We start from the raw sequence: 15,608 nt of genomic DNA, 5'->3' as shown, positions 1-15,608 counted from the left end.
TAATTAGCCAAAATTAAAAGCTGTCTTTATTTGCACAGATTTGTTAAATTCTTTGAATAGGGTAATCCTTTAAAAAATCCATTATTTATACTTAATTTTTGAAGAGCTTGCATTAGTTAATACCAAATAACATAAGTTAGGAAGAGGTCTTAAACGTGTTAAATAAATCTGTTAATGTTTATCTTTTAACATATTTTCAACATTGAAAATATTTACACAATAATATGAGATAATTACGGGATAATTATTCAATGAAAAAAAAAACTATCAAATATCTGAATTTCTCCAATTGTATGGACCTCAATCAAAAGAACATGCACTATACCATAACCATATATGCTGTAGTACTAGGGAGTGCTTTGCTTGTCGTCAGGATGATCAAAACCGCCATTTGTATTGATTGAAATTGTACATTGTACTCGGTGCTTCCTCTTGCCTGTTCAATTTAACTGGAAATACCATGGTATTTTTCATTTGTTTATTATTATAGCTTAACATCAAACGGCAAAATTTTATCAGGTGGCTAATGACAATTTCATCATCTTGACTCTACTAATTCGTCATATGATGACAAATCTATATACTCATTGAACAGCAGTAGTAGGTTTCATGGTGATGGTTGTTATTAAAGCGTAGAATTAATTACACTCTAGTACTCATAATTGTCTAAGTGGAAATCAAAGTCAAAGAGCGACATTTTCCATTTGGCATGTTTTAAGCTTTACAAAATAATGAATTGTACGCAGAACCCTTTTATAATTCTAGAGTTGCAACACTTAAGGTCTTGATAGGACAATAAACCTACCTGATACAACAAGGGACCAAAAGCTGATCAGAGCTGTCATGCTAAATGACTAAATGATATTAAATAGAGTATTAAAACACTGATTTGAAATTAGGATTATTAATATTCATAGCTGTTATCAAATCAATTCTACACCTTTGGTAAGAATAAAAAATAACTGTAGCTTGGAGAAGTTGGGAGTAGTTGGTTGATGTGAAAATGGGCTGTTGCATCATCTAAGTGTACACAAACAAAAAAAAAGTAGAAAACCTGTCTCCAAACTTGTTCTCCCGCTGAATACTTCCAATAAAAAAGAATTATGTAATTTAGCATGATACATTAAACAGGCTGGAAGTATCCAGCAGGGGATCAGATCTACTATGTATATGTGATTCTATGTATGAGACTGATGGAATATATTATTCCAAAGTAAACAAACTATATATATATATATATGTGTAACAGTTTATCAGCCTGTATTTAGTATGAAAACAGTATGTATTATATTATATTAGTTAACAATCAAAAATAGAAAATGAAAGTAAAATTCACTTCACTTTTTTAATTACTTAACCCAGAAAAGGTGCATATTTGGGGTTGTGGCTATTAAACAAGGCAATATGAACTGTTAATTTGGCAAGATTTATTTTTTTGAGAGTTAAGAAAATTGTATTTTCTTAAAGATTATAAGATTTAATTTCCATTAAAATATACTTCCTTTTTTGTACCATCCCACCAATTCAAGAATGAAGTATAGTTGAAACAAGTGTTATGTATATATTTGACAACATGATAAACTCATTCTCATTCTATTTGTACCAAGTTTTACACAGGTCATACTCATACTATATTTAATGGTTCATTTTTTAAAACTTAGGGTACATATTTATTTCTGTTTAATTCATAGCTGCAAGAATTTTAGCTTTTGTTTAACAGCATTTCCCCATTATCCAGAGAAAATGATAAAATGGCAATGTATTGATCAAGGTAGTGACAGTCAGTCCAGGACAGGCCCAACCCAAAGTTTCATCTCACCTGACGTCAATGAGATATAATTCATTTAATATGCACTTACTGACACCCTTCTTTAAACAGAAACTGGCAACTTGTACTGCAACTAATACAGGACAGATGAAGTAAGACACCAATGGAAAGGTGGACAAATACTTCAAAACTCATCAGTTCCTTGTGATACAGTAATCAATTAGATTTCAGATATTATCTGTTAGATAAATATGTCTAGTCAACTTCTAGAATAATTGATGGGATCCATTGTCACATAGTGACAAAGTTAGGTACACTATCTTTTGAACAAATATTTCCAGAGTGAGTTGAATCCACAGAGATATGAATTAATATAAATACTTCACTTCTTTGGTATTTTAATTGTTGAGATGCATATGTTTTAGAATTAACATTATTATAGTCCAGGTCAATTCGTGTCAGGTTAAAAGTTTACCCTCAGTATTTTTCCTTGCACAAATTATAATCATAATGATGTGCAAATTCAGCAGACAAAGATTGAATGCAGTGCAGTCATGTGGGTACCATGATTTCTCTGGGGGGAATGAAATATGTGTATATTCATCTGGATCTAGATACAATTCTCTTCTTCTAAATGTGTTGTGTCAATAAGAATATATACTCTGTGTTAATTTTTTTACATTTTTGAAAATATTTTGGATTGATGGTAGCTGAACAGAATGACTGACCATCCACACTGAAGAGTTAATGGCCAATGAAATGTTCTCTGAAATCTCCCTTATTTTTGATCACACAGCATACATGTGCAGGCATTTTTAAACAATGGGATGGCCAGATAGTTTTTCAAAGCCACACTTTGTCATAATGAAAAAATATATTTTCCTACCTAGACAATAAGAAAGAAGGTATTTCTTGTCATGACACTTAGAGCTTGGCAATTGGAATTTCTACAAATAACTCACATTTGTCTGAGATTATTGTATTACAATTTTGAATTCATCTCAGAAAGTTAGAGGATCCCAAGGAATTTTTAAGATCTGCAAGTAATAATGGTTGCTAACTATTAACAATTTTCATTTTTTCTAATAGAAAAATCCATCTTGGTCTAAATAATAAACATGGAGTCAACCCAGGGCCTTTTAAAGTTTACATATGATAAAAAGAGTTTTATAAAATGCAATGAGTTTTATATGTGTGAAAAAATGGTATGTATATCTGCTAGATGCTATGGATGTCAATTCAAATAGGGCTATATCTATGTGCCAAAGAGACATTTTAACATTTTTCACCCATCAAAAAGGGGTTTCTTGTTCAATTAAATTCAAGTTAACTTTTACAACTAACAATTATACTATGTAGTTGTTGAACTGGATAAGGAAATATCACAACTGGCATATGTTACAGTCAAATTACCTCGACAGATAACCCTGTCAGCTTTTGTATAATCATCCGACAACTTATGTCTCAGTTGGATGAGTCATAAAAAAATCATCTGTGGATTTTTTTTTTTTCTGAATTTTCAATAGGGATGGAACCAGATGATGTAAACATTTCACATCCATCTCTTCTAGTTGCACAGGGAATGTCACAATCATAGAGTATCAACACTCACAATAAAAATCAAAGAACCGACCCACCTTACAATGATACCCCTGTAGAGTGGAAAATACACATTTTTCTACACACAAATCTTCGCAGGGTCCGATCTCTGGAGAATATCTACCGCAGGGCGCTATTCTCGTGGGAAAATGTGAACAGAATTATTGAAAGACAAAGTCATTTAGAAACTTAATGCACACTGTATTGATTTTTGAAATGCAAGCCCTTGGTTGGAAGTGAGTGTCAATAGGCCAGTCCAATCAGAGAAAGGATTGTCAAATCCTAGTTCCAGCCACTGGAGCACTTTCTGGCTTGCCATTAAAGCAGCTTCCACTTAACGATTGTTCTGCGCTATTTGCAGAGCACTTTGATGAATATTAATTTACACAGATGAAAACATTCATTTGCCTTTTTACGTGAAATGTACTAAAAAACTGATTCCAGGCATCGTGTAGCATTTACTGAGTGCGCTAGATCTAAGTTCACATCTATTGCACTTTAGTTATTTTGGAAGGCACTACAATAATTCCCATTCAAAACCTTCAGTTGTACACTCTGCGATAAACACTTAGCCATTAAAAAGTCAGAATTTTAGCAATTGTAATACATATAGGCAAGATGGTACAATGCAGCTAGAAGAAAGATGTCTGGTTTTGTAAGTAACAATTGCTTGAACTTCTGGTTGTCCCGCTGTCCATTTGCTGCACTCATCTTCCTAGAATGATCAAGAATCAATAAATATGTTCATACACACCATCTACATGTATTTACTCAATAAAAACACTTAAGCAGACTTAGGTTTTGCAGTGTTTCTTTCAGAATCCTGAGGTACGATAAAACAACCTTTTATAGTCCATTTTTTCCGTCCTTAATCATTAATTTGATTTGTAAGTTTCCCTATATTAAGTTTTTTAACTTAATAACGCATAAACAGATTGCCAGATAAAAAAATTCTATATAGTCACATTTTGTAGATATTTTTCTCAGTTATCAACGTAGCGATAGCTTTATGCAAACAAAAGCATTAGATCTAATCCCGCAATTGATTGGCTATTCATGCAAATTCAACTTTGTTCCTGTTCCTCTGAACTCAATTTCCCTCTCAAAACACAGCAAGTGTGAGAATTAACCAGGTACTACTGATAGTAAGAATGCTGGAAAGTTACCACTGAGATTTTTTGCTTTGTGATATGTGTGAAATAATGTTCTAGCCTCAAGGTCATTGGTTTTTTCTGTGAAGCCATGTTGATATTAATTGAACACGTAGGCACAAAACGTACATGTGTGTGGCAAACATTATTGCAGTTTTGTCTGTCAGAAATAATTCAATACTGGTCATAATTAGATGTTTACTAATCAAGGCTTGACCAGCTTGAGTATTCTGATCTTTTAACAAAATTCTGTCTTGTTGTTTTTATTGATTATTTGTGCTTACATGGAAAACAGAATTGTTATAATAGTGCTGTTAGTTTATTTAAGCATAATTGACTGAAAGTACTGGGAAAGAGATCTTACAAACAGTGATTGGTAGTCTTAGAGGCATTTCTAAAAACAATGGTCATGTATTGAACACTACCAATAATGTATTGAAGGAAAAGTTTTCTGTGCATAACGGTTTACTCATTGTTCAACATGCAAAGTCTGAATCAATGTTCTGTACGCATTCAGTGACAATGAATGTTTCTTGCATAATCCAACAATTAACAATAAGTTGGTTAAAACCAAACCATTGAAAGTGGAGATTAAAGTAGTTACTTGGTCAAATCAAACAAAGATAACTTGAATCTCCCAGCATGAATCAATAAAATGACGTCTTCTTTGTTGGCAAACCTTTTGAATCTCACGTGCTATTTGGGGTCATTTTCTCACGTTTCGATGAAAAATTGCATAATATAAACTCTATATTTTTGTGACATATCTTAGAAATAGTGGTACATCCTCTAAAACTGACAATTTGCAGGATGAACACAAATTGAAGCATGTTTGTTAAGGCTTTGTTGCCTGGCTTTTGTGTCAAATTTCTTTAATTGAATTTAGATGCCTCAGCCTGAAGCCCTATGCTAATTACATAAGATTCTGAACACCCATGCTATTATTTTATCTGTTTTCTCTGTACTTTTGACAGCTTTGTTGCCTTATTTAACCAGTACAGTCAAAAGAAGCATGCAGGCAGGCTATGGGCTATTGTCCACTTTTTAAAGCCATATGTATATTTCAACAAGTCAATAAAATATTTTGTCAAATTATTTTACAACAAATAAAATGATTTCCTAATGTCTTATTATTTTCTAACTTCAAGTACATGGTTGTTTTAATGTTTTATCTTCTTTTTATCCTTCCGTCTCACAAATATTTTTTATCACTTTCATAATGGTTAATACCATCACTTAAAATCTGATTCCCATGTGCCTGGAAGTTGAAGGAGACCATAAAGATCATTACTTTTTTGATGTGCATCTCTACCTCAAACTCTCCGATGCTTGATGTCAACATTAAAGGACAGAAATGCGAGATGATAATGTGCTGAACATTGTCAGGTGTGTGTAACAACAAACCTGTGATGTTTTTAGAAAGCAATTTTCTTCCGATTGAAACTAATATCCATTGAACCTTGGTGCCAAGCATGTTCTGAGGATTAGTGGCAGTCAGTACAACTTCAACCCTACTGTCATTCATATCCTTGGAAATTTAATATAATACATAAGCTTGGCATTTGTCCCATAACAAATAAGTCTCAATATCTAGTTGTCAGACGTGGTGGTCTTGTTTCATGCGTCAATCTATTGTTTTTCTATAATGAGAGATGTCATGGTTAACCTTTTTTCTTTGCAACCGAAAATGGATTCAGCCAGAATGACTCCATTTTTAGAAATATGTATACATCTACAATTTAACTATGTGCCATCAAATATCAACACTTGATGACTTGGATGCAACTAGGATGATGCCATCATTCTGCTGCAGTAATACTTACGATTATGATTTTTTTCTTTGTGATTTTATTTCACATAGATTTCTTACTCAATAACACTTTTTTAAATGACTGAAAAATCCAGCTGACACTAGTCTCAGCTGTCCAGTATGTAGACTAGAATGTACAAATTGTGTTAGTTGAGAACTTCAACACAATGCCAACAGGTGTCAAAACTGATACCAGTCCATCAGATGTGACAGAAACAGATAACACATTCTTTATCTTTGCATTTTAACTTTGTATAATTTCATCAGGCAACATCTAAAAAATTTGGGTTCCAGTTCTACGATATTTTAAGATGTTAAGTCAAATGTTACTAAACGCATCCCAACATTAAAATTTTGGAATCAGTTTTATTTCAATTAGCAAAACTTTTTTTTTTCTATTTCGTTTGTGGAAAGCGTAAAAATAATGAAAAGAACCAGTAATCAAAAAGAATTACTGTATTATTCTGCAAGAAGCAGTACAATCTAGATGAAAAGTTACAGAAGTAATGTATGATTCAGAACTTTGGGATGTTACAAGAGCCTGGGCATATAAACACAAACTTTCCATCCAATGTTATGGTTAAAACTTGGAAATTTAGTCGGTCTTGAAATTTTTTTCAGAAGCCGATTCTCTGCTTGCATAATTTTTTTTCACTTAGAAAATTTCATCAAACTTGAAAATGGGCCTCTAGATAATTTTGAAAAGTTCTTCGCCTAATATGGCCATGTTGGATTCAGGCATTTTCAAATATTAATTAATTTTTAAGTAATGAAATTTTCTAGTTTTTATCGTAATTTTTTCAAAACTTTTTTATGTACCGAGTCAAAACAACATGGAGTCAATTAATCAGAATGTTATTTTAAAAAGATACATTTGACAGGTAACTAATACACTAATACAAAATTTTTATTCTGGTTTCATGGTTTTCTGATAAGTACCACATTTGGTATATGGTCAAAACAAGCTTTATACAAACACTAAACAAGCATTAAGTAACATCTGTTCATTTGAATAATTAACTTTTATAACATATGGTAAATTTATTGAGAATAGATAAGGCGTGATGTGTGACAACTTCTTTTCAATTTTGCATTTTCATACGTGTCTGTTATGTCTGAACTTCAGTTTGATTGAAGATTACTAAGCCAATCACAAAAGTTAGACAAAATGTTCAATACATCCACAACAATATAATTAGTCTTTTATGGGAATGTGAAATCCAGATTACCAAATGAGCTTTTGTTATAGTTTAGTAATCTTCAATTGAACTTGCCACAGAGTGCCTCCGAGTGAGAAGTGAGCAGGTATGGAGGCTTGAAGACAAAGCTGTTGGGCATCGGGCATAAAGCTCAGAATAAGACTTAAGTTAAAACTTTTACAAATAAAATCTTTTGTAGCATATCAGCATCTTTGCTGTTCTATAAGAAATTCACTTGTGGATCATATCGACAAGCTCTATACATACTTTTCTTTGCTATTCAATAAAACATTTATATGATGTACAAATGCAGAACAGGATACAGTACAAAAAGACTGCTTTGTAATATATGGTATAGAAGAGGGCTAAAAGAGAGAGAGATCCTGTTAATAAGAATGGCTATATTCCGTTTTCTGAAAATCACTTGATATTCATTATTCATGTATATCTTGATGGACTGTCAATTTTAACATGTATTAAATGTTTTCTGCTGATTATATTCCTTTATTTACATAAAATTACATTCAAAAGAGAAGTGCACTTTCAAATACGTAGGTCACAACTTAAGGAAACTATTACTGCATTTTTAAATACCATTTGTACAAACCTCAGTACATATAACTATTCACAGAATAGGTTGCACTTCAGCAAAGCTTAATGAACCAAATTGAGCCTCCCTGAATATCTTTGATTTATTTGTCCACACTATCTCTATATGAGAACAACCATTTGGAATAGTTTCTTCCAAACAAACAACTGAACTGAGTCTTTTCCCCAGCTTTGCCATTCTCTCTCTCTTTTAATGTAACAGTCATTTATGGGCTTGGTACAGACTGACTTATGTTATCGTCTTCCAAAGAAGCCAGGGGACCATTTTGTACTTATTTTGGGCTGTTCTGGGGGCTTTTCAAACTCAGCCTGAAAAATCGAGGAATAAAACATCATTTTCTTCCTGTGTTGAGATCATACTTAAGTCATACTTATTTGGTTGTTACAGGTGCAAAATCGAAAAAAAAAAAATTAAATAGTGTATGTAAGGGAAAGCACCATACCTTGCTTTCAGCGATGACAACCATCACTGTTTTACTCCTAGGCAAATTTGCTAAGATATGATTATGATTATTCTACTGCTTTAGTAAGATTTAAAACTTTAGAAAGGGGCACTGCAATAAAGACACATTTCTCTTACCGCTAACTCCCTCTTTTTCTCTTTGAATGCTTCAAGTGGATCATCATACTGTTTGTAATAGTCCAATACTTTTCTCACATCGTCCACCCCACTTACTGCTATGGCTTAAAAAATAAAGCAAACAGGTATATAAATTAAATGGATAAAAAAGTATGTTCTAATGTAAGTTGAAAGCCTTAATCTAAAGCCTAAACACTTATTTAAAAAAAGCACATATCACTTATGTAATATATTTGATGCAGACATTTTACATTTTGTTATGTATTTTTTGCCTTAAAAGCATTCTTTCATAAAGATAATGATCCACTGATGAAATACCATCAATACATCATGGAACATTTTTGCTGAAGTAATGAATATCTTCTTGTTTTCAAAAAGTATAACAATGAATAAAACTGCCCTTTTTTGTACATCCAAACTACAGAATGATCCACCATATTAAATGAGATTCTGCAAAAACTAGGACAGAAAATAACAGCAAAATGCATACTCAATAATCTATGACCATAAATATCAATCAAATGCCTTAAACAGAAATTACACTCAAGATGGTCTAGAACTGTTGTTCACCTCTGAGAAAAGTTGCCAAATCCACCAAAGTCCTGTCATCTCTGTCTCCTGTCCATTGCTTCAATCCCAAGGAATTTCTGGGGTGTTTTTGAAATGCCTTTGAGTCAAAGTCTACAAATATCACTTTGTTCAAGTCCCTGTTCAGGCAAGAAAGGTCCTGAAATGAAGGCAATGTGCACGTGAAAGCAGACTTATTTTACTTAACATTTTACACATAGGTTAGACTGTTGTAAGATGACATGAAATCACAAAATAATGATTATAATTATTATAATAACAAACAGTAAGAAAATATAAACAAGATAGGCTACGTTGTGTGTGAATCAGTAGAGACAGATTTGTGTACGCACACAAAAACGTATTTACATATTCATTTTTTTAAATCAACATTTATATTATTTTACCAGCTAATTCTGGTTCAAAAACATTTTTATTCATTTTTTCAAGCACAGTAATAGCCAGGAGTTGTTATATTATATTATATTATATTATATTATATTATATTATATTATATTATATTATATTATATTATCAAAATCTAGATCACTTTAACTGTCTTATAGTATTTACTTTGACATGGATTCCTCCCATTCGTCCTTCGGCCTTGTATTCTGTGGCATCTCGGAACAATCTATACATAATGTAACCATTGGGATCTAAACTGTTAATAATAGGGAAAGCTGTCTGGAAAAAATACAAAAGATCCCATTGAAAGTGCAGCTTTTCAATTCTAATTCAGAAGTGAGAGTTTCAGCTTAAACAACGAGTGTATTTTTAAATATTCTAACATGGAGGATCAAAGAGAGAAAATAAGATAAGAAAAAATTTTGTAACCATTATTAAGAACAAGAATGTTGCTACCTACATTGACCTAGGCTATGAATTAAACTGAATGGCAGAAGTTTAGCAATAAAGCATATTGCCTACTTACATACGCTGGCATAGAGGTATACACAACCACCTCAAACAAGGGGGGCCCACACTGCTGGAGGAAATAATCCACTCCTGGGCGCTTCTGGTAGCGCCAGCCTGTTACAAACTGAAAGACAATTTATGAAAATTATATCCAAATTTCCACTTAGGAAGACATCAACACAAGCAAGTAAAAATATTTCTTAAGATGAAGTTATAAATAAATCTGGTCTAAAAGATCACCATTTGACTTCTGCAAGAAGAAAGTATGAAATTTTCACATAAGTTCAATGAAAAAGGATACTTTAGTTAGTAACCAAAAGATAATCATTGAAAAAACATAACATTGCAATTTATACAAAAGGCATTTGAATTTTGTGGATCAATCCTTTTAAGCCGTTTTTTTTTTCACAGCACTTCATAAACTTACTCCCCACTCTGGGTGCACCAGTACATCTTTTATTTCCAGTACCAGAGTGTACGGCGGCTGGTAATAAGGTTCAGGCAGGGGGTCAGGAAGCAGCTTTCTGTCAGACGGTTCCGCAATAGCCTGAAAATAAAAACATAAAATGTTAGTGGTCAACTGATATCTGCATGACTCCATTCAAGTACACATTTTCAAATTCAACATTTCATTTTCAATGATTTTTTTTAATAAACTAAGAAATACAACAATAATAATAAGGCACCTTATGCCTTGAAGACTCACTTCTTTTGTTAGGTTGATGTTCCTCCATGCCCTTTTAAGAGTAGCCTCAAATTTGGGTACTTAAAAAGAAAATTTCAGAAAATTTAGAACATACTTGATCAAGAAGTGTACAGGGCTCCATTACTCGAAAGCATCGCAAATTGCGACTGAGGGCAAGCATGGTGATTTGTCACTATCCCATAACTCAAAAGCATAATAGCAATATGCGACAGAGCTCTAATAGCGGTATCACCTTTAGTTTCGAGGCTATTATTTGCGATGAGCAAATCCCATTGCAATGGCCTTTGCACATGCATAATTTGTCATTTTATAGTGTCTTTCATGTAGTTTAACATGGTGGCATTTAGGGTTGCTTGTCACATTAACATAAAACAAAGCATGAGAGCTTATAAAAGATTGAGGCACTTGGTACCTCTGATAAAAAAATTACGGTAAATTCTCAAGTGAAGAATGCTAAAGTCATGTACTATTACACATGAAAATTTCAAAATTAAATTCATGTATCATTTTATATTTTCTGATCTCTCAATTAGCATCATCTACTGAAATAAAATTACATTATGTGCAATTGTGTTATGATGTCTTCACTTTGTGCGGCAATCAAATTTTAGTAGAGTTCGAGGTAATAATTGCATTACGTTTGTTAAGGCTTAGAGTTAGAAGGTCAGTTCAATGAAAATTGCAAATAGCAAATGATCGTTATACTTGCTTGTGGTTGCAATTTGCGATGCTTTCGAGTTATAAAGCCCAGGTTTTTGTTTTGATTGCAAACTGTTTAGAATGTTTGTGGGATTATTGATACCCATCTTTTTCACAAAATATTCATGTTTTTTGTTTGTTTTTTTTTTCTTTTTTATTGCAGTTCACTTGAAAAACAAAAGACTTGGGCATATTAACAAACTATCTACAGTTTTTCACTAATAATCAACAGGTGTATGTATGATTCAATTAATGAAGGAAAATAATCTCATAATCCTTTTCTTTCATTTGTGTATACTTACAATGACTAAACTCATCTTCAATCTAAAAAATAAAACAAAAACATTCTTTAGTAAGATGAACTAGAGGATCAGAGAGGCAATACTGCCTCCAGGTATTGTACCACCAGCTGGAGTAAGCGCATTTGTATGGCAAACAAAAAAAAGGGACACCACCTCCAGGGTTGTGCTTGACAAGTTCCACAAAATGTAGTAAACAACAGTTCTCAATTTTTTGTTGAAAACTACAATTTGTAACTGAATCATGGAGATAAGTTAAAGGTAAAATCCAAATTTGAAAAGTGCAGTTCATGGCCAAATGTAGGTCAAAGGTCAAATTCAAGGTCACAGAAAGATTCAATATATGAATTCAGCAGTATCTATGGGCATATCTGTGCCAGTTTTGGAGATATAAGGGACAGACAATTTGCAAAGTTAAGTTCACGGTGAAAAGTAGGCCAATGTTCAATTCCAAGGTCACATATTGCCACTGTGACTTCCCGTTCAAGTTCAATAGCAACTATGGGCGTATTTCTAGCAGTTTTGGAGATACCACGATTCCAGAATTAGAGAGAATTTTCAGTTTCAGCATCTAATGGCTGCTTCTCCCGTGAAAATGCACAGAATTACCCCAAACTCACGAAGATGAAAGATGACCCTAAGGGTAACAGGTGGATTGAGTTGAGATTATATGGGACCTAAATCCAAAAGATGGATACGCAAACTCTTGTAGTCTAGGAGGAGAAGCGATAACGGTAACATGGCGGCAGAGCCGGGTCAAGACTAAAACCATGTGTACTGCCAGCACCTACGCTGGTGGTACAATAATATATATATATATATGTTAGAAAAAAATTCAAATGGTTCCATTGTTTATTCCCCATGATCATTTCCCCCTAAGGGTTCCTCAGGGGCTACAATCACTGACAGACATTGATTTTAATCAGGGTATAAACAATGGAGGATGACGTTTGAATTAGTTTTCTTGTTTTATTATCAGCTCCTAAGCATACACTGGACTTTTACAACATTACTAGAAGACATTGACTTTGCCAATGACATTAGCCTCCTTAATCACATAGGACAACATATGCAGGAGAAAACTGAAAAGCTCTGAGATGAATGAAGTGGGATTGGAGTGTGTGAAGGCGTGCATGGATGCACGGGTGGCAGACATGCTGAAAACTTTTCAGAATTGCCAGGCATTTGGACCAGTAGTGAGGAAAAATTTGCCGGACTAAAATGACTTTTGCCGAGACCAAAAATTTCCATTAAATATGGAGACATTTCATTTGCATAGTACTACACAGAAATAACTCTTGTTAATACATATTCTGTAATACCATCAATAATTTGGACATGTTGTATATTTTAAAAACAAAAACAGACACTTATGCAGCACTGCTTTAATGTTGTTCTCATTTCACAAGTTCTAGGGTTCATACAGGCCTTTAAGAGAGCCTGAATTTGCTTCTTCCTTTGAAAGTCCTTGAATTTCACTCTTTGTCCTTTAATTCAATAGTACAGCGTGTATGGCTAAACTTTTCAAGACTTGCCATCTTGGCAAGTGTCTTACTGCTGGCTCTCGCAAATGCCTTTCAGCTATCGCCACTATTTCAGGTGCCATAAATACATGTATAATAGTATGTTTTAATGAAATATGGATCCGTGTCATAAAAATTGAGGTTAATTATAACTCTTATCATGCTCAATTTCTCAAAAACTTAAAGTTGAGTCATTTCAATTTGAAATAAATTTTCTAAAAAATTAAATGAAAAAAAAAAAAACTCAGCAATATTTGCTGTTGATCAATTTTTCCTTTGCAAATTTTGATGCTACACAAATAGTACATATTAGATATTGTAGTCGGAATGGGAGTGCTAATGCATGAAACATGCTAGCCACTTCACAGTATCAGTCTCTTCTGCATGGAAGAAGGCTTTCTGGACCGACTGAGTCCATTTTTTACTCGTCCAGAGAAATTTTGTAGGTCATGACCTATTGGACCAACAGTTTCAGCATGTCTCATGTTTGTTTATTTGTTTTCCATACTTACAGGCTGTCCATCTTGATCCTTTCCTGGTTGTCCTGAAATGATATCAAAAACATGAAATATTCATTAAACAAGAAAGGATACATATGCCATAGATCCCTCTATTCCTATATATTAATTCAGATCATCATATTCATCACTCTTAACTTGGACAAATAAAACATTTTATTCATCCAAATGCCAGAGTTGTTCTCATCAACGAGAACCTCAAAATGTCAAAAAATTCTCAAACCAACATATCAACCTCATCTGCCCACAGCTAGCATGCTGAAAACAACCTCAGTATAAAAGAGATGACAAGCCAAAGCAGAGAATAGGAGAATTTGAATGGATTCAAATGATCTCAGTTCTGTGTGTACTGAAATAAGACAAATAAAATACAGACAGACAAAAGTATCAGAGAAACTTGTGAAAATACAGGACAGACATTTCAAGTCATAATCAAAATGCAGGATCACCTCATGTAATCTAGACATTTTGCAAGCACAGATCTGTACAAAAGTGACAGGGACATGGAAGGCCTCTCTAATATTGTAATATTTACACATAAATAAGTAATTTAAGTATAAGTATAAGTAACTTACCGAGCCACCAAACACCAACCACACCAAAACCACAAATAAATACAAGATTTAACGCAATAAACATGTTTTTTTTCTTCTCATCCTTTTTCTCTTTATGTTCACTGTTTTCCTGTCCTTTAAAATCCTGTTTATCTTCATTATTATCAATATCTACTTTTGTTTTCAAAAGGTCCCCAGTTAGTTGCCCACTCAGTTTCAATCCTTGTCCGTCTGGCTCCTTCGGCCCGTTTGAATAAAATCGCATATCACGATTACGGCGACAGAATTCACAACTCAATCGCCACTTAATCGAGTTATTTGTAGAAATATGAAATAAGCGCCCATTCTGATGCGGCTGAGATATGTGCAGCATAGATAATTTCTGTACATTTCGTATCAAACACATGCTTCTGGAGGCTGCCATCTTGCTTGATTGCGGTAGATGAGAAAGATGGGTGTGACTCCGAAATTTTCTTAATGTATTACGTCACGCACAACCTGCTTGCACTTTAAAGTTATACTTTGCTATTTAAAATAATGTTGTTCGAAAAATTGATGGCCTAAATACTACACGAAAGAGGATTTAAAGTAGTCTCTGACGCTTTTCCTATTTTCCTAGAAGTAAGTTTCGACTTATCCATTCATTCAAAATGTTGTAAACGTTTTTCTAAGCAATTTTGATCCACTACCATGTCTCTACTATGAAAGCATTATTATATTATGTACCATGTCTAGATTATCAAATGACAGTTTAGGTAATTTAATTATCCTAAACATAGCAGAAACAACATGATTTGCTTGATTTAGATATGAAATTAAAAAAAAAAAACTCAGTTCTTCCTTCCCAACCCTTCTATTCGGTGTTCTCTTTTGGAGAGGGCTTGGGCAGCACTTTTTTTTATTCTAAAGAAAATAAGATAGATAAATAGGAAAAAGACGAGAATGTTCACGCTGCACATGGTGAGACGCATCAGTCATTTATCAAGGCGTTTCATTGCATCCATGTATTTATTTATTTATCTATGTATTTATTTATTTAAAATAACTCATTTATTTTATTTCTATTTTGTCTATTCATTCACTTTATCTTATTTCCATTTTTCACCTT

General features: G+C 33.2%; 1 protein-coding gene across 1 annotated transcript; it reads right to left on the bottom strand.

Moving 5' to 3' along the window:
• Positions 1 to 7,219: 7,219 nt before the first annotated feature.
• On the bottom strand, positions 7,220 to 14,949 carry LOC106161330 (mitochondrial import inner membrane translocase subunit TIM50-A). The gene is made up of 10 exons (XM_013538262.3): positions 14,522 to 14,949; positions 13,941 to 13,972; positions 11,909 to 11,930; positions 10,908 to 10,966; positions 10,629 to 10,748; positions 10,218 to 10,325; positions 9,857 to 9,970; positions 9,287 to 9,443; positions 8,717 to 8,820; positions 7,220 to 8,445 (listed from the first exon to the last, which is right to left on the bottom strand). Exons 1-10 carry the CDS (start codon positions 14,922 to 14,924, stop codon positions 8,371 to 8,373), a joined length of 1,194 nt encoding a protein of 397 aa, XP_013393716.2. The 5' UTR covers positions 14,925 to 14,949; the 3' UTR covers positions 7,220 to 8,370.
• Positions 14,950 to 15,608: the final 659 nt, after the last annotated feature.

The sequence above is a fragment of the Lingula anatina genome, chromosome 2, assembly GCF_051362555.1.
Source record: "Lingula anatina isolate TDL-2025a chromosome 2, LinAna3.0, whole genome shotgun sequence".
In the NCBI taxonomy this organism is placed as follows: Eukaryota; Metazoa; Brachiopoda; class Lingulata; order Lingulida; family Lingulidae; genus Lingula; species Lingula anatina.
The sequence above is the reverse complement of the archived record's forward strand: the minus strand, read 5'-3'. Positions and strand labels throughout refer to the sequence as shown.

Bases quoted from the DNA above. Each gene is read 5' to 3' on its own strand.
- LOC106161330 (XM_013538262.3), bottom strand. From the start codon at position 14,924: ATGGCAGCCTCCAGAAGCATGTGTTTGATACGAAATGTACAGAAATTA. The intron at 10,967-11,908 runs GTAAGTATACAC...TTTCTTTTTAAG, and splicing joins TGAAGATGAGTTTAGTCATT to TACCCAAATTTGAGGCTACT. The intron at 9,971-10,217 runs GTAAGTAGGCAA...TATTTTTTCCAG, and splicing joins ATACCTCTATGCCAGCGTAT to ACAGCTTTCCCTATTATTAA.